Here is a 23847-nt window from a genome sequence, read left to right on the forward strand (position 1 = left end):
TGATGTACCTGCTTCATGAAGTGAAAATAATCATGCTATTCACATATTGTCCTTAATGATTAAAGAAATATCGTTAGAGCTGCTTTTGTAAAGACGTAGAAAGATCTAATATAGAATGAGATGTAATAAAAAAAAAGTGGGGCCCTGAGCTTAAAATATTAAGAATACTTGATTGTGACACCTGAATGGTTTTGGTAAGATTTTAAAATGACTTAGGCTGTGTGCTTTTCTTATTGCACACACATTTGCACCACCCAGTGGAACTTTCTAAAATGGCAAAAGAGTCCTAAAATTTACATTAAAATCAATGACTTTTCCTAACTTCCAAGTTATTTGTATTTTTGGTGAAGAAACATTTCTTAATTAAAATTTGTTCTTTTTATTCAAACATCTTTTTCAGTATTTGTTCCTAGATAATTTTTCAGCAGTACAACTTTCTTCTGGTTTCCCTAATATTATCTTTTTCCAGAGGAGAAGGCACCATCTAGTGGCTAATTGTAGGATAAAAACCACAGCTATCCACTTGCATTTTTTTATTTTTTTGCATTACTTTTGTTTAAAGTGACTGTCTAGAAACAAACATCAAATGAATAAAATAAAATGACTTTCTTCGTTTAAAAAATAAATAATAATAATTTCTATTTTGTAATCATGGCATAGTTGTAACCAAGTCCCCCAAATATAGTGCATTATGCTGTATTTTTTAAAAAGTTGAAATATCATCTTGTTTGCAAATGAGCTATTTGTTACATTAAGGGAAAGGAAGGAAATGAAAATTAGTTCTAAAGAATTATGCTATATATGTTTTTATTTACCTATGTCCTTATTAAATCAAGTTCTTTTCTAAATATAGCCAATGACTTTGTATCAGAAACTTATATTTTTTAGAGCTATTAGTAATATACCACCTTTTTGGAACAACTGGAAGAAAAATGAGATAATCTGAGAGTAGGACTAATATTTATGGTTAATGTAATTGTTTTATAAAAACATATAGGCTTATGTAATTAATAAAAATAATTTATGTTCAATTTATACAGCAAATATTTTAATCTGTTTGCTACAGTCTATATTACTAGATTATATATTCATAAAATTTGCAAATTTGACTAAAAAAGAGGATAATAGAATCCTAATAATATATCTTCTAATATATTATGCAATATTCTGTTATTACAGATGATGTGGTAAATACAGGTTTTGGAATTAAGTTGGAAAATTTATGTCTTGAGCTCTTTTTCAAACCCTGTGTACCTGAAGACATTTCACTTTCATTGATTAGAGATCGTGTGTTTTTAGAGCAGGAAGGAAAAATTTTGGATTTGTATAGCTTCTTAACATATTAGAAATCTTTGGACACCTTTTTATGAACGTGGATGTTCTTTATTGCAAGTAATATTATAGTGTTTTTATTTTACAAATTCACTTCTAAAATTGGTTTCATCTTATTTGTTACTCTTGAGAAAAAGTCTAAATTAAATTTTTTAATGTTTCTCCCCCACAACAGATCATTGATAACTGGAAGTATCATAAAACAAAAGTGGCTTCATATTGGCTTATAAAATTGGACTCTGCAAAACAACGAAAAGTGAGTAATGCCCAAAACAGGTCTTCCCTTTTAGGTTATGTCTTAAGCTAGAGCCATTAAGCCACATTTATAGTCAAACTATATGCACATTTATTTGTTTACTCATTTCTTCAACATATATTTGTTGTATACCTACTATGTTTCAGGCACTGTTCTAAACTCTGAGGATAAATAAATGAATTAAAAAACTCATGGTGTCATAGAGTTTACAAAACTTGAATGGAGTGTGTCCAAGAGTGAAGGATAGAGAGGAAGAAAACTCAGCTAGTACCGGCATTTTTTTCAAGGAATTTTACTGTAGAGGGGTAAGGGATGTGGGTTAATGAAAAGTATGTTCTGTTTTTTTTTTAAATGAAGAGATTTATAGTTTGTGTGCTAATGAGAATAATCTAGAAGAGAAAAAAGAGGGGTGATGGAATGTTTTTTTTTTTTTTTTTTCATTTTTCTTAAGTTGGAAACAGGGAGAGACAGTCAGACAGACTCCCGCATGCGCCCGACCGGGATCCACCCGGCATGCCCACCAGGGGCGGTGCTCTGCCCCCCAGGGGGCGATGCTCTGCCCATCCTGGGCGTCGCCATATTGCGACCAGAGCCACTCTAGCGCCTGAGGCAGAGGCCACAGAGCCATGCCCAGCGCCCGGGCCATCTTTGCTCCAATGGAGCCTTGGCTGCGGGAGGGGAAGAGAGAGACAGAGAGAAAAGCGCGGCGGAGGGGTGGAGAAGCAAATGGGCGCTTCTCCTGTGTGCCCTGGCCGGGAATCGAACCCGGGTCCTCCGCACGCTAGGCCGACGCTCTACCGCTGAGCCAACCGGCCAGGGCTGGAATGTTCTTGAGTAAGTAAGCTGGGAAGGTTTGTCCTAACCAGGAGCATTTATTCTAAGAGGAGGGAAGGCAGAGGTCATGGCAGTGTGGTGGGAAGATGTGAAGGTTTTCTTCTTATGGGCAGGGGCTTTTGGAGATTTGAGGAGGCAGGAGAAGGTATGTAATAGCTATCTTGGAAAGTGAGAGAGGGGTTTGGCCAGCAGCCTCAGGGGCCCTTTGGATGCACTGAAACATTATTTTGGGGGAGAGATACTATTTTAGTAGTTTTAGTGAAGTTGTTGTATCCCTTCAATAATGCCCGCTATTATTTCCTCTTTCTAAGATTTATTGCTAATAAGCTGAAAGTTGACACTAATCAAGTGATGACTTTTGCACTTTCATCTGGATAAACTGAACTCACTATGCATATTAATTAAATCAATAAATAATTACGTGGTGTTTTGCATTGTGCCAAATATTGTGCTACTGTTCAAGAGGGTATAGCAATGCTGGTAATGGGGAGATTGCAAAACACATTATAAACCCTAAATACATTTTTTCCAAATCACTGACTATAGCCTAGATTAACTAAAATAAAGACCTTTTATTAGAACAAGTATCCTGAGTTTCCTCCATTCCATGTCCTTATTGTAATCTAGACATTAGAACACTGTAGGTAAATTGCTAATTAAAACAGACTAGACAGTTCAGAAACAGATTAAAGGATTTTTAAATGGCGATAAGGACTTGACCTACGGGTGGTGGACACACAGTACAGTGCACAGCAATGTGTTGTAGAACTGAGCACCTGAAACCTGTATCATTTTGTTAACCAGTGTCACCGAATAAATTCAATAAAAAAAAATTAATAACATATGAAAAGTACTTAGAAGATATTAGCATGTGATATATGTGACATTTTAAATCAGTGGAAAAAAAGGTAATTTTTCCTTTAAATGATACTAAAGCAATTGGCTACATATTTTAAGAAAATTAAATTGGAGCCTTATTCCTTACCGTATACAGAAATAAATTCCAGATAGATTACAATTTTACGTGTAAAAAATATTAAAAGTTTAAAAGAAAATAAAGAAAGATATGTTTACAATCTTAGAGTGAAAATAACTTCTTAAGAAAGACCTAGCCTTGGCCGGGGAATTCGGTTGGTTGGAGTGTAGTCCTGGAGTGCTGAGGTTGCCAGTTCAATGCCCTAGTCCAGGCAATACAGGAGCAGCTTGATGTTCCTGTCTCTCTCTCTCTCCAAAAAAAAAAAAAAAAAAAAAAAGAAAGAAAGAAAGAAAGAAAGAAAAAGACCTAAAACTGAAAAGTCTTAAAAAAAAGAGGTTGACAGATTTGATTACATAAAAACTTAACAGATGGCAAAAGACAATTAATAAAATGGCAATTAATAAAAAGGCTCTGAAAAGACAATTTATAAATCTTCAAATAGCCAATTGATGTATAAATAGATTCTTGGCCTCACTAATGATGAAGGAAAAGCAAGTAAAAAGCGTGATACTGGCAAAAATTAATAAGACAGATGATGTCCAGTCATGGAAATAGTATGGATATAGGGCTTTTACTATGTAATTAGAGGAAGAATACATTAGTACAACTCTTTAGAGAGGTATTTTTCAGTATCTATTAAAATTACAAGTGTTTCTAACCTTATAACTCAGAATTCTATTTAACAGAATAATAGTTGAATGTGTAAAAGAGTGATTGTGAGCATTTATTGCAGTGGTATTTGTGAAAGCATAATATTTGAAGCCACCTAAAAGTCTATTAATAGATTTAGAATAAATAAATTATATACATCCATACTATTTAGTTGCATTAAACAGAGTACTATTCTGGCATCATAGATCTTAACCTAAGCTATAGCACAAGATTATGACTCATGACATATGAAACAAACATACATTAGTAAAATTAGCCAAATTAACTAATTATGAGTGAAGGACAGAAGCAATAAGCAGCCATCAAGTGCATGGTTGCTGGGAGAATTTCCATCAGCATCAGTTCTCAGACCTGGAGATATTCTTGGTTTGAAGACATAAGTGCCAGTTATGTGTGGTGCCCGTGGGCAGAAAGGGAACTTTCCAGAGTTGGGTAGCCTTCATTTTTAACCAGTTAGTCACCCATATAGTTGTTGTGACCAACTTCCATTCTCTAGCCAGATGAAATCAAAGTACCAGGTTTACTTACTATGAATGTTGGCCTATAGAACATTCTGCAATGATGGCATTGTTCTATATCTGTGATGTCCAATTATAATGCTAACCAGACACATGTGACCATTGAGTGAACACTTGAAATGTGGCTATAATGACTGAGGAACTAACCTTTTAATTTTAATTAATTTAAGTTTAAATAGCCAAATATGTCTAGTGGTTACTGCATTTGACTGTAGCTATAAACAGCCAGGAGTAGCTTTGTAAATATGTTCTTAGATAAGACTTTTCTCAATTACATATTTTCCTGTTGAGAAATTTCATCAGAGGATTTGCAAGAATGTGCTGCAAGGTCCACATTGCCATAGGCACTCAAAGGCGGAGTGCTTCTGTTAGCCTTTTCCTTCCTTACACCATCCTAAAAAGATACCAAGATAGTAAGTTAAACAAACATGTTGCATAATATGTATTGTCCCATTATAAACAACATGTGTGTGTATGTGTAAGGCCAGTAGCCACTATCATGGCCATTCACATGCAGGTTCTCATTAGATGCGGACAGAGGGTAATGAAACAATGGAGCCAAGAACTGGTGGGCCATTAGCTTTAATCCTAGCTTGCACCCAGCGGGCAAGTAAAAACACACACTGGGCTCCAAAACCCACTCATTCAGTGCTCACAAAGCTACTGACTTATCCAAGTTTCCTAGAATCAAAGGTGTCTACCTCACCAGCCTCAAATTCCTTTGTTCCCCATCTCCTTCTCTCTGCACAAACTCTGCACTAACTGGCTTCTCTTTCAGCACTTTGCCATCTTGGCTGCTTCACCTCTCCTCCACGTGGCCTTACTCTGCTCTCCTCTCTGCTCTCTCCTTTAATGCTAATCTCAGGAACCGAGAGAATGCAAGCTCCACTTGTCTGCCCCACCTTATAGTGTAGAAACCAAAACCTTTAATCCAATATACAAACAAGGAAGTCTCTGATACAAAGTCACTTATCTGAGGCATAATGGGATTCCTCATTAGAGTGCACCACCCCACATCAAAAAGGGTGGGAAAGGTTTAGTCTCAAAACCAAGCCCCAGGCTAGAAGGATCCTGCCTGCCTACAGACCACCCCCAACACACATTAATATAATCACGCCCATCCCAAGCAAGAAGGGCAACCAATACCATCACCTGGGCAGGCAACAGGCTTCTACATGGGCATTGCTATCTTTAACAAAGTGAGCATAATATATTTTATCTGTTCAACAGTATGATACTGTAAAAATATATATCTAGCACTTAAAAATTTTACAAACTAGGTACCTGTAGGGCCAGTGGCCACTCACGCAGTTTCATATTGGATTTAGCAGATGGTAAAGGAACTGTGGAGCCAGGGAATGGTGGGCCATTCCGTTTATTAGAGTCTTGTAATGGCGGATGAGCAAGGATGCAGGGAAGACAGCTTCCCTCTCTGTCTCTGGATGCACCCAGACTCACAGGCCCCCACCAGCCTCAGCACTCCCTCACCAAAACAGGTCAGAAGGAAATCTCAGAGCTCCCAAGCCCCTCATCGCTTTCTCTCCTTCTGGACTCTCTAGCAAAACAGTCTTGGAGGGGAAGCCCCTTCTCCTACAAACAATAGCAAACAATGGCCCCTCCCATGCAGGAAGGCAATCGCAAATTTGCAATCTGCTGCCCTGAGGGCAAGCACCAGCAGCCTTCCACAGACTATACACACATGGTGCTGCCCAGGCCAATGCAAAATACAAGCAAGCAAAGCTAGCTCACTTGTTTCACACTTGAAACACATTGGTTTGCCCAACAGTACCAAAATGTTAAAATAATATATATTTGGAGGATAGACTTACTAAGCCAGGGGAAAAAAAAGTGGTGATACTTGGTGTCAATTTTCCTTTTGTTTTTGTATATTTCTATATATTTTTCAAATTAATCTTTTAAAAAATGGAATAATGACAGTGAAGCACAAGTGTTTCTGTGAAACATCACTCTCCCTTTTATCAAATATTATCTGTCCCTGTTCTAAATCTTAGGCTATATTTATGATTTGCATTGAGAGTTTCTGTATTAATTTTTCCCACTTCTTTAAAATCTAGGGAGTGTGTCTTACTTTGTAGTCACCTATAGGAGACTTTCTCTAGGCATTTGTTGATTCATTTTCGGTAGTTTTATGAACTGTTGTCTATAGCAAGCTAATTTTCTGTACCCTTCATTCTTTACTGGTGAAATGTGTTCATTTGGACAGCAACAACAAATTAAGACCATGCTATTCTGTTTTATAACGTGATATGAGCAGGTCTGTTTTATAATATGTGATATGAAATAGGACCACGGTGTTCTGTTTTATAACATGTGATATGATATAAATGAATGGGATGATGAAATGATGTGTGTGATAGTAATCATATTTGTGAATTGGAAGAATTGATTTCATATTTAGGGTGATGCTCAATTGCATTTATAAATTTCGAGTAAAAATAAATCTTTGCTTATGCCTTTAGCACGTACACAGTTCCTTTACCGTCTGCTGAACTTCTTTCTGGTTCTCCTGTGCTTATTTACTCTAAGGATACTTGAAGTGAGTTATCTTTGTGTAATCCTTTCTTCTAGTTCTCAGACGTGCCACCACATTTCTGTGTATATTATACACTGTGTGTTAAGGGAGTGGAAGCACTAATGTGAGGGCCCATGATTTTTATTACAACTTATGTACCTAGTTACCCTTTCTGTGAGCCTCTTCGTTTTTCCTTCTGTTTTTGCAAAAGTCGAAAGTATTGTATATCTTTGTGTTTATAAAAAGTAATCTCTCATCTCCAATACAAGACTTAAGTCCTATATTTGCTCTTATCCAAAAACAGATATTCTTCCATATAGAAAATTAATTAAAAGACATATATTTTGGGAAAAAAGAATTCATAGGTTAAATTTTGTCTCTCAGAGCAGGTAAGGGCTGATCATAACAGAGCAAGTTTACATGGCAGAGTTGCCCGCTTTCCTGAGGTCCCGGGAAGGTGACTGAGGGCACGCTAGGCCTAGGTTAGACGAGAAGGAAAGCCCAGTATTTACACATGTGCAACTTACTGGTAGCAACTTTTCTTGCTGTGGTTATGATCACTGTGTTTATTTTTCTTTCCTCGCCTATTTTGTTCTTTAAGAGGCTTTTTCCAAAACAGACTCTACTTCCTTAGATATGTGCAAAGGGTGGGACGCTACTAGGAACAGATGCAGAGAGCAGCTTCCACAAGTGTTGGTTTTGTGACGACACTCTTCTTCTTCCTGGAAGGAGGATGTGAAAGTTCATGACCATGAGTAATTATTGGAATAATAAGAAAAAATATTTTTGTAAAACTTTTCATTTTTGTAAAGTTAACCTGGCTGAATTTATTATAATGCTCACAAAAATTAGGGGATATTTTATAGCTTCATATTAATTTTGAAATATCCCCTAATTTTTGTGAGCATTTTATTTCTTTCCATGCTTATTCACAAAAAAGAAGCATAACAAATGTATACATTGTGAATGCAAATCATCAAGCCAGCCAACAGCAATGGGGGTATTGAGCTTTAACATAAATAAAGATTTTTTTTTTTTTACTGAGGTGCTTTTTTGTGTGTGTTTTTTTTGTTTGTTTGTTTGGGTTTTTTTTTAGCGCACGCATGAGAGAGACAGAGAGACAGGGGCAGATAGACAGGAAGGGACAGAGATGAGAAGCATAAGCTCATAGTTGAGGCACCTTAGTTGTTCATTGATTGCTTTCTCATATGTGCCTTGACCAGAGTGGGCTCCAGTGAGGTCATGTCTATAATCCTATGCTCTACCTGGCGACACTCTGCTCAAGCTATTGAGCCAGTGCTCAAACTGGCAACCTTGGGACCGAACCTAGAATCTCAGCATTCCATGCTGATGCTCTCTCTATCCACTGCACTATCGCCTGGTCAGGCTTCTTTTCTTTATTTTATTTTATTTTTTACATTTTGTCCACTTAATAGCATTAGAATTAAGTGAAATAGTTAAAATTCACTTTGGATGGAAATAATCATTAGCACACACTTAAATTATATGCTTAGCTTGATTTTATTTTTATATATAATACATATAAGTATGTAACATATATTATAAATATATAATATACAATAATATATATAAATAACTTTACCTCATTTCAGATGAAAACAGAGGTAAAATTGGATCAGAGATTAACTGACTGAAATATTTTTTTGACAATAAGAGGGCTAATCATAAGCTTAAAAGTGCATTGAAAAAATTGTTTAAAGCTATATATGTTGATATTAAACTAAAGGGGCGTATTAAGTAGTGGCAAGAGTACTGGACTTGCAGTCATGTGAACTTGGGTTCAGTACTGCCTTTGCCCTTTACTTGGGCCTGATAACTTAGACTTCTCTGAGTTTTAGAACATTAAGTAGTGCAGGGCTCTTGTGAGGAAGTGAGGCACATGGGGAGGGACTCTGGCCTTAGCAAGTGTAAAATGCAGGCTGATTTTTTTCTTTCCCGCTAAGGATCCTAGTGCCAGGCTGTTTCTCTGACGTACTTTATTTTACCAAGAATTCTTCACATGTAGACTTTTTTAGGTCGAGTATGTAGATATGAGGTATAAAATTTGTCTTGGGTTGTAACATACTGACCATTTATATCCATTGTAACCTGTGCTATTGTTTTATAAAGCTAGGAGCTGCCTCCAGAAAAACAGAAGTCAGCATAGAAATGTGGATCAGTTGTGGAATGGAGAATTAGATGTTATAAATGATTACACATTTAGGAGGCCAGTGACTTAACTAATTTACATTTAGATGTGGATTAATTAGATCTATTCTATTTTTTTCTGTGATAATAGTCAATAATCATTGGAGGGTTGTGTGAGTTCAGGACACATAAGATCAAATTAGCAGTAAAATAGATTTATAAGAGAAAACATCCAGGAAAGATAAAGGGATGAGAGAGTGCTAACAGGTAGAGAGAGCCTTGAGACTGCACTGCAGGTCTGACACCTGTGAATGAAAGCCTGGAGGACTGAGGAGGAAGCCTTCAGACTTCATGAAGTTCCGAGAAATGCCTGTCCAGCTGATGGGGAGCCCAGAACAAAGATTGCTGTTTGGGGATTGAACTGAGGAGCAATAGTCATTCTCTGGTATCCAGCCATGCGTGATCCTTGGCAGGCAGCAGTCTGGGGAAGAGCATAAGCTTAGCTTGAGTGTTGCAGTGATCCCAAATGGAGAAGCTGTCAGCTAACTGCATTCTTGAAAACAGGTTAATTCAAATGGCAAGTGTCCAGGGCTGCCACAAAGGCTATGTACAGTGTGATTTAATTTGACAAACATTTATTGGTTGCCAATTTTATACATGAACTATGATAGGCACTATTAGGGATTTGAAGAGTTGTACCTTTATTTATTTATTTGCTTATTCAGCCATGCATTGAATAATATTAATTGAAGGACTACCATGTCCTGAGCACTACACTAATAGTTGAAATACGTGTCTCAATGTTTCTTTTCCAGGATTGAAGCATTTGCTGGCTGCTCATTAGAATGTTGTAAAACTCTAAGAATGCCATACACCCACTCTTCCACATGCCTTATTTCACATTTTTCTTAATGAGTGAAAAATTTAAAGGTCAACAATGTAGGTATTCAACTGAAAAGAATCCTCACCAGGTGAACATGGAAACAGCTAGTCTTACTTAATATCATGTTGTGGTAACTTCACACTTGCATAATTTAGTCTTCTGCCAAGACTGTGGTTGCTTTGTATAGTTTGTAAGGAATATATGAAGTATGAAACTATTGCAATGTTGGTGGTTTGTGAAGAATGCTAGATTTACTCAAAAGTTTGATCGCTAGGCATAAACTAAGATTAAAGGGTGAGGAGAAATAAGTACTGATATTAAGGTTGTACTATATTTGAATTTAATTAAGGGTTTTAAGAGACCCTTGTTTATCAAGCATTTTTTCCTGTAGTCACTTTCGTACCTATTGTAGTTGCCTCTGCATGCATTTTAATGTTATTATTTTGTGTTTCTTTTTCATTTGGGCTGACATAGATGCTACCCAGAGTTGTTCGTGTTGCATCAGCAAAGATGCTTTTTCCCCTAGAACCATGGCTCTGCAACATTAGTACAACATGCAGTCATTTTAATGTTATTTTTAAAACTCCCTTACCTCATACCATTATTTTAACTTAGGGCCAACTGTCCAGGCATATGGAGCAGTTTGTCACTCAACATTTGTATGTTCTTGCAAAAATATGAATTTGTCTGCATGCTTTATGCCTTCAAATGTGCTATATTTCATATGGAAAAGACAAATCTTTTCATTGTATTATATTAATGTTTTCATTGCCTGAGTCCTCCATTTATTTTTTTCCCTTGGAGAGCTTAATGTTGGATTGGGATGCTTTCAAAAGTCACAATGTCAGGAAGTGTATATCTATATTCTATAAGTTTGCCTCACTTGAATCCACAGGTAAACACATAAGGGTACCTTGCTGACCATTTGTTTTTGTGTTTCATGAATTCTTTATCTTCCACCTACTTTCTTCTAACCCCAGGCACCCAGAAATCCAAAAGAGCATTATGAAAAAAAGTGGCATTGATTTACCTCATCCCAGTCTGACTTCCTACCTGCCTGCTCTCTGACTTTCTAAAATTATTTAGTGGGAATTTTGCTAAAGCTGCAGTCACTGTCTCCCCACCTGTATGGTCTTTTAAGCAAAGTACAGTGGTACCTTGAGATATGAGTTTAATTTGTTCTGTAATCAAGCTCGTCAGTCAGTCAATTCACATATCAAACAAATTTCTCCCATTTAAAATAACTGAAATAGATTTAATCTGTTCCAGCCCTGTGAAACATCCCCAAACCACCCTAAATTATGAAAAAAGACATGTTTTTAATTAAGAAACACACATGTATACTTTACCAATGCATAACAAAATATAGGAAATAAAAGAAAAAAGAGTTATTCAGTACTGTATTCTTACCTTGGAGACAGACGAGTGCGGCTAACAGAGGTGAATGGCAGAGGAGGAGGGAGGGAGGAAGGGATGCAGGCACTGTAGACACGTAAACTAAAACTGCACATTCTTAACACTAAATGTAAACTAAAACTGCATTTTCTTTAAACAAAACTAAAACTGCACTTTCTTTACTTAAAATAAAACTACAAAAACTTAATTGTAAAAAAGTGCACATTTTTTTAAAGATTTTTTTAAAATTTTTTAAAAAAATTTTATTTATTCATTTTAGAGAGGAGAGAGAAAGGGAGAGAGAGAGACAGAGAAGGAGAGAGAGAGGAAAGAGAGACAGAGAGAGAAGGAGGGAGAAGTTGGAAGCATCAAATCCCATATGTGTCTTGACCAGGCAAGCCCAGGGTTTCAAACCAGCGACCTCAGCATTTCCAGGTCGACGCTTTATCCATGCGCCACCACAGGTCAGGCATAAAAATGCACTTTTTTTTTATATAAATAAATTTTTATTATAATGGGGAGACATCAATAAATCAGGGTACATATATTCAAAGAAAACATTTCCAGGTTATCTTATCATTTAGTTCTGTTGCATGCCCATCACCCAAAGAGAGATCGTCCTCCATCACCCTCTATCCAGTTTTCTTTGTACCCCTCCCCCTCCCTCTCCCTCTCTCTCTCCTTCCCTCTCCCCACCCCCGTAACCACCCCACTCCTGTCCATGTCTCTTAGTCTCGTTTTTATGTCCCACCAATGTATGGAATCCTGAAGTTCTTGTTTTTTTCTGATTCACTTATTTCACTCCGTATACTGTTATCAAGATTCCACCATTCTGCTGTAAGTGATCCGATGTCATCATTTCTTCTAGCTGAATAGTATACCATGGTGTATATGTGCTCCATCTTCTTTATCCAGTCTTCTATTTTTTTTACAGTGATTAAAAGCCTTTAAGCAAACTCTTGCCAATACAACAAGAATCCATAAAAGAGTAGTGTCCTTAACATGTTCACCAAGTCCAAGTTGGCCCCACACCATGCCAAATCTCTGAAAAATGCAACCCAACCACAGTTCAGTCTGTTAGGAGCTGTCACAGGGAGCAGGAGTCCAGAAAAGTCCACATCCAGGAAAAGTCCTCATGGCACTGGAATTATTGTCACCATTCTATACTTTGCAGCTCATGTCCAAGTCCCAATGACCGCTGCTTCTAGCTGGTAATGATTCAGGTAGACTGGAAAAGCCATTTGCAGCATGTGTGGATATGGAGCTTCTGTTCTCCTCTGCCAGGAGAGATGAGACCAGGTTGCTCTTCCCTGGAGCTCTGTGACTGTGGCATGGTAAAGAGAACCTTGGGATACACTAAGCTGGGTGGCAAAGGTAGATTCATAATAGAAGTTGGCAAAAGGGGGAAAGAGAGCTCTAAATTAGGAGTAGGTCCCAGCCTGAAATATGAGTGGGGCATTGAGGTAGGAGGGATAAAGGAAACACTATATATTAAGCAAAGCAGCAGAAAATAGGACTATCAACATCCACAACAGAGATCTTTGAGAGAAGAATAAAAAACCTGACTATTCAGGCAAAACATAGTTAAGTGGCCCTTGTGCAAATGAGATCAGTTTACCTGCTTCTTGGAAGAAATACCCTAGGCTCGTCCACAGTGTCGTAGATGGGGCTGATGGCCCTGGGCACCTTCAGCCTTCAGTGGCAAACCCCAGCATTCTGGGCAAGGTTAGGTCATAGGTGGCTGGAGCAGGGCTGGAAAAGACTGAACCCTCCCTTAGAGGAGCGAGGGGGAAGCCTACCTTCCAGTGTCCCTGTTTCCTCACAGCAGAGGCATGTAAGCCTGGCAGGCTTTAGCTCAATGACCTTCCTTTCCACTATTGAAGCAGGACCCAGATGGCATCCTATGAGACCCCTTTGGGGCATTGGAGCCTTTAAGGGTGTATCCTAAAAGTTGGTAGTTCCCCTGATCTCTATTGGGCTTTTTCTGCCTCCTGGTATCTTAAAGGCCATGCTCAGAAGATCTCGCTGAGGGGTTTGAGGATCTCCATCCGCCTATATAAATCTTTTCCATATATCTGGAGCTATTTGGAAAAAGACAAAACAGTGTTATTAGCTGGATCTAATAAAGAAGGTAGTAGTTTGCAGGCAAAAAAGATTTGGTGTCTCCTGTTCATCAGCATTCAAAAGAAATGTAAAATTTGTTTTTTTTGTAAAAAGATATGGTAGACCCGTAGGAGTTCCAGGATATGACTACCCCCTTTTAAATTGACCTTAAAATGTTTGCTGAGTACACTTTAATAATACCTTAACTTTAAAGATTGTAAGCATGACAAAATACAGTAAATGCTTTTGCTCCATATGCAGGAGCATTTTCAGTTATCCAGTTTAGGAAATCCAATAATAGAACAATGCATACAGACATTGAACTATAACATGCTTAGCAGCTTCTCCTGTTCTGACAGAGGTTACTATAGATCTGGAATATGTATCTACTGTAATGTGGACATATGACTGTTTGCCAAATGAAGGTATATGAGTAACATCCATCTGCCAAAGTTGTCCTGGTAGGGGTCCTTGAGGGTTAACTCCAAATGAAGGGGCAGTATAGGACCCCTTGGACAGGATTTCCCAATCTGCCGTGTTGCTTCCTGGGAAAGTTGAAACTGTTTACACCGGGCTGCAGCATTCTGGTGATGAATAGTATGAGACTGACTTGCTCGGTCTGTCATGGTTGCTCCATATAATTTTCTTTTGGGTTGCTTGATCAACAAGGGTATTCCTAGGCCCTGGCCGGTTGGCTCAGTGGTAGAGCATTGGCCTGGTGTGCAGGATTCCCGGGTTCGATTCCCAGTCAGAACACACAGAAGAAGTGCCCATCTACTTCTCCACCCCTCCCCCTCTCCTTCCTCTCTGTCTCTCTCTTCCCCTCCCACAGCCAAGGCTCCACCAGAGCAAAGCCACCCCGGACACTAAGGATGGCCCCATGGCCTCTGCCTCAGATGCTAGAATGGCTCTGGTTGTGACAGAGCAACACCCCAGATGGGCAGAGCATTCCCCCCTGGTAGGCATGCCAGGCGGATCCCGGTCAGGCACATGCGGGAGTCTGTCTGACTGCCTCCCCATTTCCATCTTCAGAAAAATACAAAAAATAAATAAAGAAATAAAAGAAAAAATACAACAACAAAAAAAAAAGAGAGAAAGAAAAAAAAAAAGGGCATTCCCTTGTGCTAAAGCTCTAGGGAGCATGGAGTGAGCTTGAGTATGTCCTATGAAACATGGAGCTCTATGTTGACTTATAAGTCTTTGAAGAAGGAGGAACTGCTGAAATAGTTCATCAGCATTTGTCCCTAAAGACAGCAGTCTTTATACTGGAAACACCATAAGTAAATATTTGCTGTCTGTCTATAGATTAAAGGGGGAATATGGCAAATGCTGAAAAGCCATGATCTTTGTGCCCCTCCCCTCCCCCAACCCCCTCCCTCTCCTCCCCCCACCCTGTAACCCCAACACTGTTGTCCATGTCTCTGAGTCTCATCTTTATGTCCCACCTATGTATGGAATCATATAGTTCTTGTTTTTTTCTGATTTACTTCCTTCGCTCCGTATAATGTTATCAAGGCCCATCCATGTTGTTGTAAAAGATCCTATGTCATCATTTCTTATGGCTGAGTAGTATTCCATAGTATATATATACCAAAGCTTTTTAATCCACTCATCCTCTGATGGACACTTGGGCTGTTTCCAGATTTTTGCTATTGTGAACAATGCTGCCATAAACATGGGAGTGCATTTCTTCTTTTCAAACAGTGCTATGGTGTTCTTGGGGTATATTCCTAACAGTGGTATAGCTGGGTCAAAAAGGAGTTCGATTTTTAATTTTTTGAGGAATCTCCATACTGTTTTCCACAGTGGCTGCACCAGTGCATTCCCAGGAGCAGTGCAGGAGGGTTCCCTTTTCTCCACATCCTCGCCAGCACTTATTCTGTGTTGTTTTATTGATGAGCGCCATTCTGACTGGTGTGAGGTGATATCTCATTGTGGTTTTAATTTGCATTTCTCTAATCATTAATGATGTTGAACATTTTTTCATATGCCTGTTGGCCATCTGTGTGTCCTCTTTGGAGAAGTGTCTATTCATTTCTTTTGCCCATTTTTGGATTGGATTGTTTGTCTTCTTGGTATTAAGTTTTACAAGGTCTTTATAAATTTTGGTTATTAACCCCTTATCAGACGCAATGTCAAATATATTCTCCCATTGTGTAGTTTGTCTTTTTATTCTGTTTTTATTGTCTTTAGCTGTGCAGAAGCTTTTTAGTTTGATAAAGTCCCAATTGTTTATCCTGTCTTTTATTTCACTTGCCTGTGGAGACAAATCGGCAAATATATTGCCGCGAGAGATGTCAGAGAGCTTACTGCCTATGTGTTCTTCTAAGATGCTTATGGTTTCACGGCTTACATTTAAGTCTTTTATCCATTTTGAGTTTATTTTTGTGAGTGGTGTAAGTTGGTCGTCTAGTTTCATTTTTTTGCAGGTAGTTGTCCAGTTTTCCCAACACCATTTGTTTAAGAGGCTGTCTTTACTCCATTGTATGCCCTTACCTCCTTTGTCAAATATCAGTTGTCCATAGAGCTGTGGGTTTATTTCTGGGTTCTCTGTTCTGTTCCATTGATCTATGTGCCTGTTCTTATGCCAGTACCATGCTGTTTTGAGTACAATGGCCTTATAATATAACTTGATATCTGGAAGTGTGATACCTCCCGCTTTATTTTTCCTTTTCAAGATTGCTGAGGCTATTTGTGTTCTCTTTTGGTTCCATATAAATTTTTGGAATATGTGATCTATATCTTTGAAGTAAGTCATTGGTATTTTAATCAGTATTGCATTGAATTTATAAATTGCTTTGGGTAATATAGACATTTTAATGATGTTTATTCTTCCTAACCATGAGCACGGTATATGCCTCCACTTATTCGTATCTTCCCTGATTTCTTTTATCAATGTTTTATAATTTTCCGAGTACAAGTCTTTAATCTCCTTGGTTAGATTTATTCCTAGGTACTTAATTTTTTTGGTTGCAGTGGTAAAGGGGATTGATTCCTTGATTTCTCTTTCTGAAGTTCATTATTAGTGTATAAAAATGCCTCTGATTTCTGAGTATTGATTTTATATCCTGCCACTTTGCCAAATTCATTTATCAGGTCTAGTAGTTTTTTGACTGCGACTTTAGGGTTTTCTATATACAATATCATATCATCTGCAAATAATGATAGTTTTACTTCTTCTTTTCCAATTCGGATGCCTTTTATTTCTTCTTCTTGTCTGATTGCTGTGGCTAGGACTTCCAGAACTATGTTGAATAAGAGTGGTGAAAGGGGGCACCCGTGCCTTGTTCCTGATCTTAAGGCGATTGCTTTTAATTTTTGCCCATTGAGTATGATGTTGGCTGTGGGTTTGTCATAGATGGCCTTTATCATGTTGAGGTATGTTCCCTGTATTCCCACTTTGCTGAGAGTTTTGATCATGAATTGGAGCTAGATTTTATCAAATACTTTTTCTGCATCTATTGAAATTATCATGTGGTTTTTCTCCTTTCTTTTGTTTATGTGATGAATCACATTGATTGATTTGCAAATATTGTACCAGCCTTGCCTCCCCAGAATAAATCCCATTTGATCATGGTGTATGATTTTTTTCATATATTGCTGGATCCGGTTTGCTAATATTTTGTTGAGGATTTCTGCATCTAAGTTCATCAGGGATATTGGCCTATAATTTTCTTTTTTTGTGTTGTCTTTGCCTGGTTTTGGAATCAGAATTATGCTGGCCTCATAAAAGGAGTTTGGAAGTCTTCCTTCCTCTTGAATTTTTTGAAATAGCTTGAGAAGGATAGGAGTTAGTTCTTCTTCGAATATTTGGTAGAATTCACTTGTGAAGCCGTCAGGCCCAGGACTTTTCTTATTTGGGAGTTTTTTTGATAGCTGTTTCAATCTCATTTGTTGCAATTGGTCTGTTTAGGTTTTCTGATTCTTCCAGATCGATTTTTGTGGAAGATTATATGATTCAAGGAATTTGTCCATTTCATCAAGGTTGTCTAGTTTTTTGGCGTACAGTTCTTCATAGTATTTTCTTACAATATTTTGTATTTCTTTTTTTTTTTTTTTAATTTTATTTATTCATTTTAGAGAGGAGAGAGAGAGGGAGAGAGAGAGACAGAGAGAGAGGAGAGAGAGAGACAGGGGGGAGGAGCTGGAAGCATCAACTCCCATATGTGCCTTGACCAGGCAAGCGCAGGGTTTCGAACCGGCGACCTCAGCATTTCCAGGTTGACGCTTTATCCACTGCGCCACCACAGGTCAGGCCAATATTTTGTATTTCTGTTGTGTCAGTTGTTATTTCTCCACTCTCGTTTCTAATTTTATTTATTTGAGTCCTCTCTCTTTTTTTCTTGGTGAGTCTCGTTAAAGGTTCATCGATCTTGTTTACATTTTCAAAGAACCAGCTCCTGGTTTCATCGATCCTCTGTATTGTTTCTTTAGCCTCTATGTCATTTATTTCTGCTCTGATCTTTATTATTTCCTTCCTTCTACTACCTCTGGGCTTTACCTGCTGTTCTTTTTCTAGTTCTTTTAGATGCAGGGTCAAGTTGTTTATTTGAGCTTTTTCTAGCTTCTTGAGGTATGCTTGTAATGCTATAAACTTCCCTCTCAGGACTGCTTTTGCTGTGTCCCATAAATTTTGAGTTGATGTATGCTCATTATCATTTGTTTCTAGGAATTTTTAAATTTCTTCTTTGATCTCAATGTTAACCCATTCATTATTTAATAGCTGCTATTTAGTTTCCAAGTGTTTGAATGTTTTTCAATTTTTCTATTGTGGTTGATTTCTAGTTTAATGCCATTGTGATCTGAGAAAGTGCTCGATATGATTTCAATCTTCTTAAATTTGTTGAGACCGCTTTTGTGCCCTAACATGTGATCTATTCTAGAGAATGTACCATGAGTACTTGAAAAGAATGTATATTCTGCTGTTTTAGGGTGAAAGGTTCTGAAGATATCTATTAAATCGAGTTGATCTAATATGTCCTTTAAGTCTGCTGTTTCTTTGTTAATTTTCTTTCTTGAGGATCTAGCTAATGATGTTAATGGGGTATTGAAATCCCCTACTATTATAGTATTGCTGTTGATCTCGCCCTTTAAGTCCTTCAAAGTCTGCTTTATATATTTAGGTGCTCCTATATTAGGTGCGTAGATATTTATAATGGTAATATCTTCCTTTTGGATTGCTCCCTTTATCATTATGTAGTGACCTTCTTTATCTCTAACTATGGTCCTTGTTTTAAAGTCCATTTTGTCTGATATAAGTATTGCTACCCCAGCTTTTTTTTTCATTTCCATTTGTGTGAAATATTTTTTTCCATCCTTTTATCTTCAGTCTGTGTGCATCTTTTGATTTAAGGTGTGTCTCTTGTAGACAGCATATGTATGGGTCCTGTTTTCTTATCCACGCAGCTACCCTATGTCTCTTGATCGGATCATTTAATCCATTAACATTTAAGGTTATTACTGATGTGTAATTGTTTATTGCCATTTTTTTTCTTTAAAACTGTATTCCTCTTTTGCTATATTCTTTTTTTCCTTTGATCTGTTTACAACAGGTCCCTTAGCATTTCTTGCAGCCTTGGTTTGGTTGCAGTGAATTCCTTGAGTTTTTTTTGTCTGTAAAACTTTTTATTTCTCCTTCAGTTTTAAATGATAGCCTTGCTGGATAAAGTAGTCTTGGTTGTAGGTTCTTGTTCTGCATTACTTTGAATATTTCTTGCCATTCCCTTCTGGCCTCAAGTGTTTCTGTTGAGAAGTCAGAAGTCATCTTTATGGGGGCTCCTTTGTAGGTGATAGTTTTTTTTTTCTCTAGCAGCTTTTAATATTTTCTCTTTATCATTTAGCTTTGGTATTTTAATTATGATGTGTCTTGGTGTTGATTTCTTTGGGTTTCTCCTTAATGGAGTTCTCTGTGCTTCCTGAACATGTGAAACGTTTTCCTGCCTTAATTGGGGGAAGTTTTCTGCTATGATATGTTTGAACAAAGTCTCTATCCCTTGTTCTTTCTCTTCTTCTTCAGAAAACCCTATGATGTGGATGTTATTTCTCTTCATGTTGTCACAGAGCTCTCTTAGAGTTTCCTCAGACTTTTTGAGTCTCTTTTCTTTATTCTCCTCTGCTTCCATGCCTTTATTTATCATGTCCTCTGACTCGCTGATTCGATTCTCTGCTTCATTCATCCTGCTTTTAATTCCTTCCATTGTATTCTTTATTTCAGATATTGTATTTGTCATTGCTGACTGATTCTTTTTTATTATTTCAATGTCCTTTTTTATATTTGTTATCTCTTTATTTAGGTTTTCGTAATGGCCATCTATGGTTGTTCTAATATCTTTGAGCATCCTAAGAATCGTTATTTTAAACTCTGCATCTGGTAATTTGGTTATATCTGATTCACTTAGGTCCTCTTCTGGGGATTTCTCTTGGTTTATTTGTGTTGTATTTCTCTGCCTCCGCTTTTTCTCTTCACGGGAGTGGCTGTGATCATGCACTCGGGTGCACAAGCGTTGGTGGCCTTGGCCTTTGCCCTGCCCCCGTGTGTGACGTTATGCTCGGTCCTAAGGGCACTGGCGAGCACCTTTTCTCAGCTGCGGGTCTCCGCCTGTTTCAGGGCTTTCGCCCTGCCCTTGCAGGATGATCCCACTCAAGGAACACCTGCTAGCCTTGGCTCTACCGCTGGGCAGGACTGCGTGCCCCAGCTCAGCTCAGTAGCGGAACTCCACCTCTTCTGGGCTTTTGGCTCCACCCCCGTGGTAGGAGCCGGCTACCAAGTCAGACCGCATGCCTGGGTTGCATGGGCGGGGCAAGGCTGTGCTTCTCTGCCCTTGCTCAGGGGTTGGTCTCCACCCTTTCCGGGGTTCTCACCCTTCTCCCGCAGGCTGGATTACAGGCTGCCAGCAGCTGAGTTGATCGCTTTTGCACGCGCCCTTCTCCCCAGCTGAGCAAGATTGAGCTCACACATGAGCCCAGTAGTGGCCAGCTGGCTTCCGCCCCTGCCAGCAGAACCGCGCTTTTGTGTCTCGCTGCTGCCGGCCCTCCGGCGCGCCCTCAGCCGCATGGGTGGGGCGTTGCAGCTCGGACCCTAAGACTCACTACTGTAGACCCAAAAGCTCCCTCCTTCTATGCGACTCTGCTCTGAGTGCCGCAGGGGAGCTTGTTTTGCTGCTCTCCTGCTTCCCTTTGCTGGTATTTCTGTTTCTGGGGGAAATATTCACTTCAGCTTTGGGGAGTGACTCGTCCCAGGGGTTAGGGTGGCTATCTCCCAAAATGTTTCTCCCTGTGCCTCCTAGATTACACTCTCTTTCTGTTACTCTGGTCCTCTTCTCTCTCCCCCCGTCCCCAGGAGCCCCGGGTAAGTGGTTGTGAGAGAGATGTTCTGCGCGGTCCCTTTAAGAAGGATCCTGGGTCTGAGAAATCAGACTCTTTCTCACAAACAGTATCCTGACTTGTTTCCAGGCGTACTGTCCTTACGCCTCTTCTGGGCTTTGGAGCTGCAGGCTGGGGCTTTGTTCCTGGGGCTCAGGACCCTTGCCCCTCTGCTAAACTCACTTCCTGCCATGTGAGTCTCTCCCTGCTGCCGTTCGCTCTGAGGAGCTGGGCAACCCTCTCCGTGTTTCCTCTTTTCCTACCAGTCTCGGTTTGGCTTCTTCAGTGTTCCTTGGTTGAAGAGTCCTCTTAGTTTAGTCCAAAGTTGGTTTTTCCAGATGATAGTTCTTAAAATTAGTTTGTAATCCACTTTGGTTCTGGGAGGTAGATGTCGGTACGTCCACCTACTCCAGCACCATCTTGTCTCTCCAAAAATGTGCTTTCTTAACTTTAAACTTAACCTAAGCTTAACATTATGTATTTTTTATTTAATCATCACCTATTTTTACCTTTTTGGCTGCACTTTCGGCACTTTCACTTGCAGCACTTTTGAATAAAAATCTGTCCAAAGAGGTTTGCTTTTGCCTGCCTTTTAAAATGTTATGGAAATGTGACAAACAAGTGTCATTAAAAAGTGCTAAAGTACGACCAGTTGAAACTTTTTCTGGGTGTTTCTTTTCAATGAAACTTGAAAGCTTCTCCCACATTGCCAGCATGTCTTTAATTTCACTTGTAGAAATCACTTCCTCCAACTCTATCTCCTCCTCACTACTAATCTCTTGCACAAGCTCTGTATGTTGCATCATCTGTAGCTCCTTCAACTCCTCAGTTGAGAGTTCCACCTCATGTTCCTCGATGAGCTCGTTTACCTCACCCTCATCTACCTCCAGACCCATCGACTTTCCGAGGGACATAATCTCCTCCAACGCTTCTACCTTGTTCTTGGTCTCTGGTTCGAATCCTTTGAAGTCCCTGTCTGCAACAACATCAGGCCATAACATTTTCCATGCCGAGTTCAAGGTTCTTCTTGTAACCTCTTGCCATGCCAAGTCAATAATGCATAAACATATCACGATGTTGTAGTGATCTTTCCAAAACTCTTGAAGGGTTAGATTTGCATTCTCAGTCACCTCAAAGCAGTGGTGGGACAAGTGCTTTGTTAAGTTGGAAATGACCTGCTGATCCATAGGTTGCAAGATTGAAGTTGTGTTGGTTGGGAGGTAGAGGACTTTCACAAATTTGAACTCGAGAATGTCATCTTCAAGACCAGGTGGGTGGGCTGGAGCATTTTCAAGGATTAGTAATGCTTTCATCCAGAGTTTATTTTCTTGAAGATATTTCTTCACGGCAGGACCAAAGACGAGATTTACCCATTCAATAAAAAACTGCTACGTAACCCATGCCCTAACATTGGCACGCCACATAACCTGCAATTTTTCTTTAAGAATCTTGTGAGTCTTAAAGGCTCGAGGATTTTCGGAATGATACACTAGCAGTGGCTTTATTTTACAGTCACCACTAGCATTTGCACACAATGCAAGGGTCAGATGGTCCTTCATGGGTTTATGGTCTGGCAGCATCTCCTCCTCTGTGAAAGTCCTCCAGGGCATTTTTTTCCAAAACAATCCTGTTTTGTCACAGTTGAACACTTGTTGGGGGATGCAGCCTTCCTTTGTGATAAGCGCAGCAAAACATGCGATGTACTCCTCAGCTGCCTTAACATCAGCACTCGCAACTTCACCATGCCTCACCACCGAGTGGATGCCAGATCTCTTCTTGAAATTTTCAAACCAGCTGTGACTTGCCTTAAATGTATCTTCTGCTGTCTCTTTTGAGGTTGATGGTTCTTCTTCTTCAAGTCGCCATAAATAATACGTGCCTTTTCGCATATTACAGTCTTTGTCACTATATCTCCTGCCAGCTCTTTCTCTTTCACTCACGTCACCATAAGCTTCTCCATTTTTTCATGGGTATTTGTCCTTAATTGGGACAGAATTGTAGTTTCTTTTGCTATATTTGTGCTTTTGATGGCATCCTTTTGTTTAAGAATGGTACAAATTGTAGAATTATTGTGGTTGTACAGCCTTGCCAGTTCAATCACTCGTACACCATGCTCATGTTTTTTATTATTTCTTGCTTTACTTCTATTGACGTCATTCTCTTCTTCTTCTCACCACTGTCGTTTACACTTACTTTCTTCAGCCCCATGATAGCACACACACACAAAAAAAGTAAAAAATGCAGAGAACTATCTTCTGGAAAAACCAACTTTGGACTAAACTAAGAGGACTCTTCAACCAAGGAACACTGAAGAAGCCACACAGAGACTGCTTAGTATATCCCAAGGTTCTCTTTACCAAGCCACAGTAGCAGAGCTCCAGGGAAAAGCAACCTGGTCTCATCTCTCCAGGCAGAGGAGAACAGAAGCTCCATATCCACACATGCTGCAGATGGCTGTTCCAGTCTACCTGAATCATTACCAGCTAGAAGCAGCGGTCATTGGCACTCGGATGTGAGCTGCAAAGTATAGAATGGTGACAACAATTCCAGTGCCATGCGAACTTTTCCTGGATGTGGACTTTTTCTGGATTCCTGCTCCTTGTGACAGCTCCTAACAGACTGAACTGGGGTTAGGTTGCATTTTTCAGAGATTTGGCATGGTGTGGGGCCAACTTGGACTTGGTGAACATGTTAAGGCCACTACTCTTTTATGGATTCTTGCTGTATTGGCCAAGAGTTTGCTTAAAGGCTTTAATCACTGTAAAAAAAAATAGAAGACTAGATAAAGAAGATGTGGCACATATACACCATGGTATACTATTCAGCTATAAGAAA

The 23847-nt window shown here is 39.1% G+C and overlaps 1 protein-coding gene across 4 annotated transcripts in view; it reads left to right on the forward strand.

Annotated features, from left to right (window-relative positions):
• Positions 1-23847, forward strand: part of TTLL7 (tubulin tyrosine ligase like 7) — a 179480-nt gene that overhangs the window by 112448 nt on the left and 43185 nt on the right. For all 4 annotated transcript variants that reach the window (XR_010730428.1, XM_066268804.1, XM_066268806.1 and 1 more), the window contains one exon: positions 1508-1588. Coding sequence is in view for 3 of the 4 variants with exons in the window: in XM_066268804.1 (XP_066124901.1) it covers positions 1508-1588 (81 nt within the window). In the remaining variant the exon portion in view is untranslated. The remainder of the gene's footprint in view (positions 1-1507; positions 1589-23847) is intronic.

This window comes from Saccopteryx bilineata, chromosome 3 (assembly GCF_036850765.1).
Source record: "Saccopteryx bilineata isolate mSacBil1 chromosome 3, mSacBil1_pri_phased_curated, whole genome shotgun sequence".
NCBI classification, from domain to species: Eukaryota; Metazoa; Chordata; class Mammalia; order Chiroptera; family Emballonuridae; genus Saccopteryx; species Saccopteryx bilineata.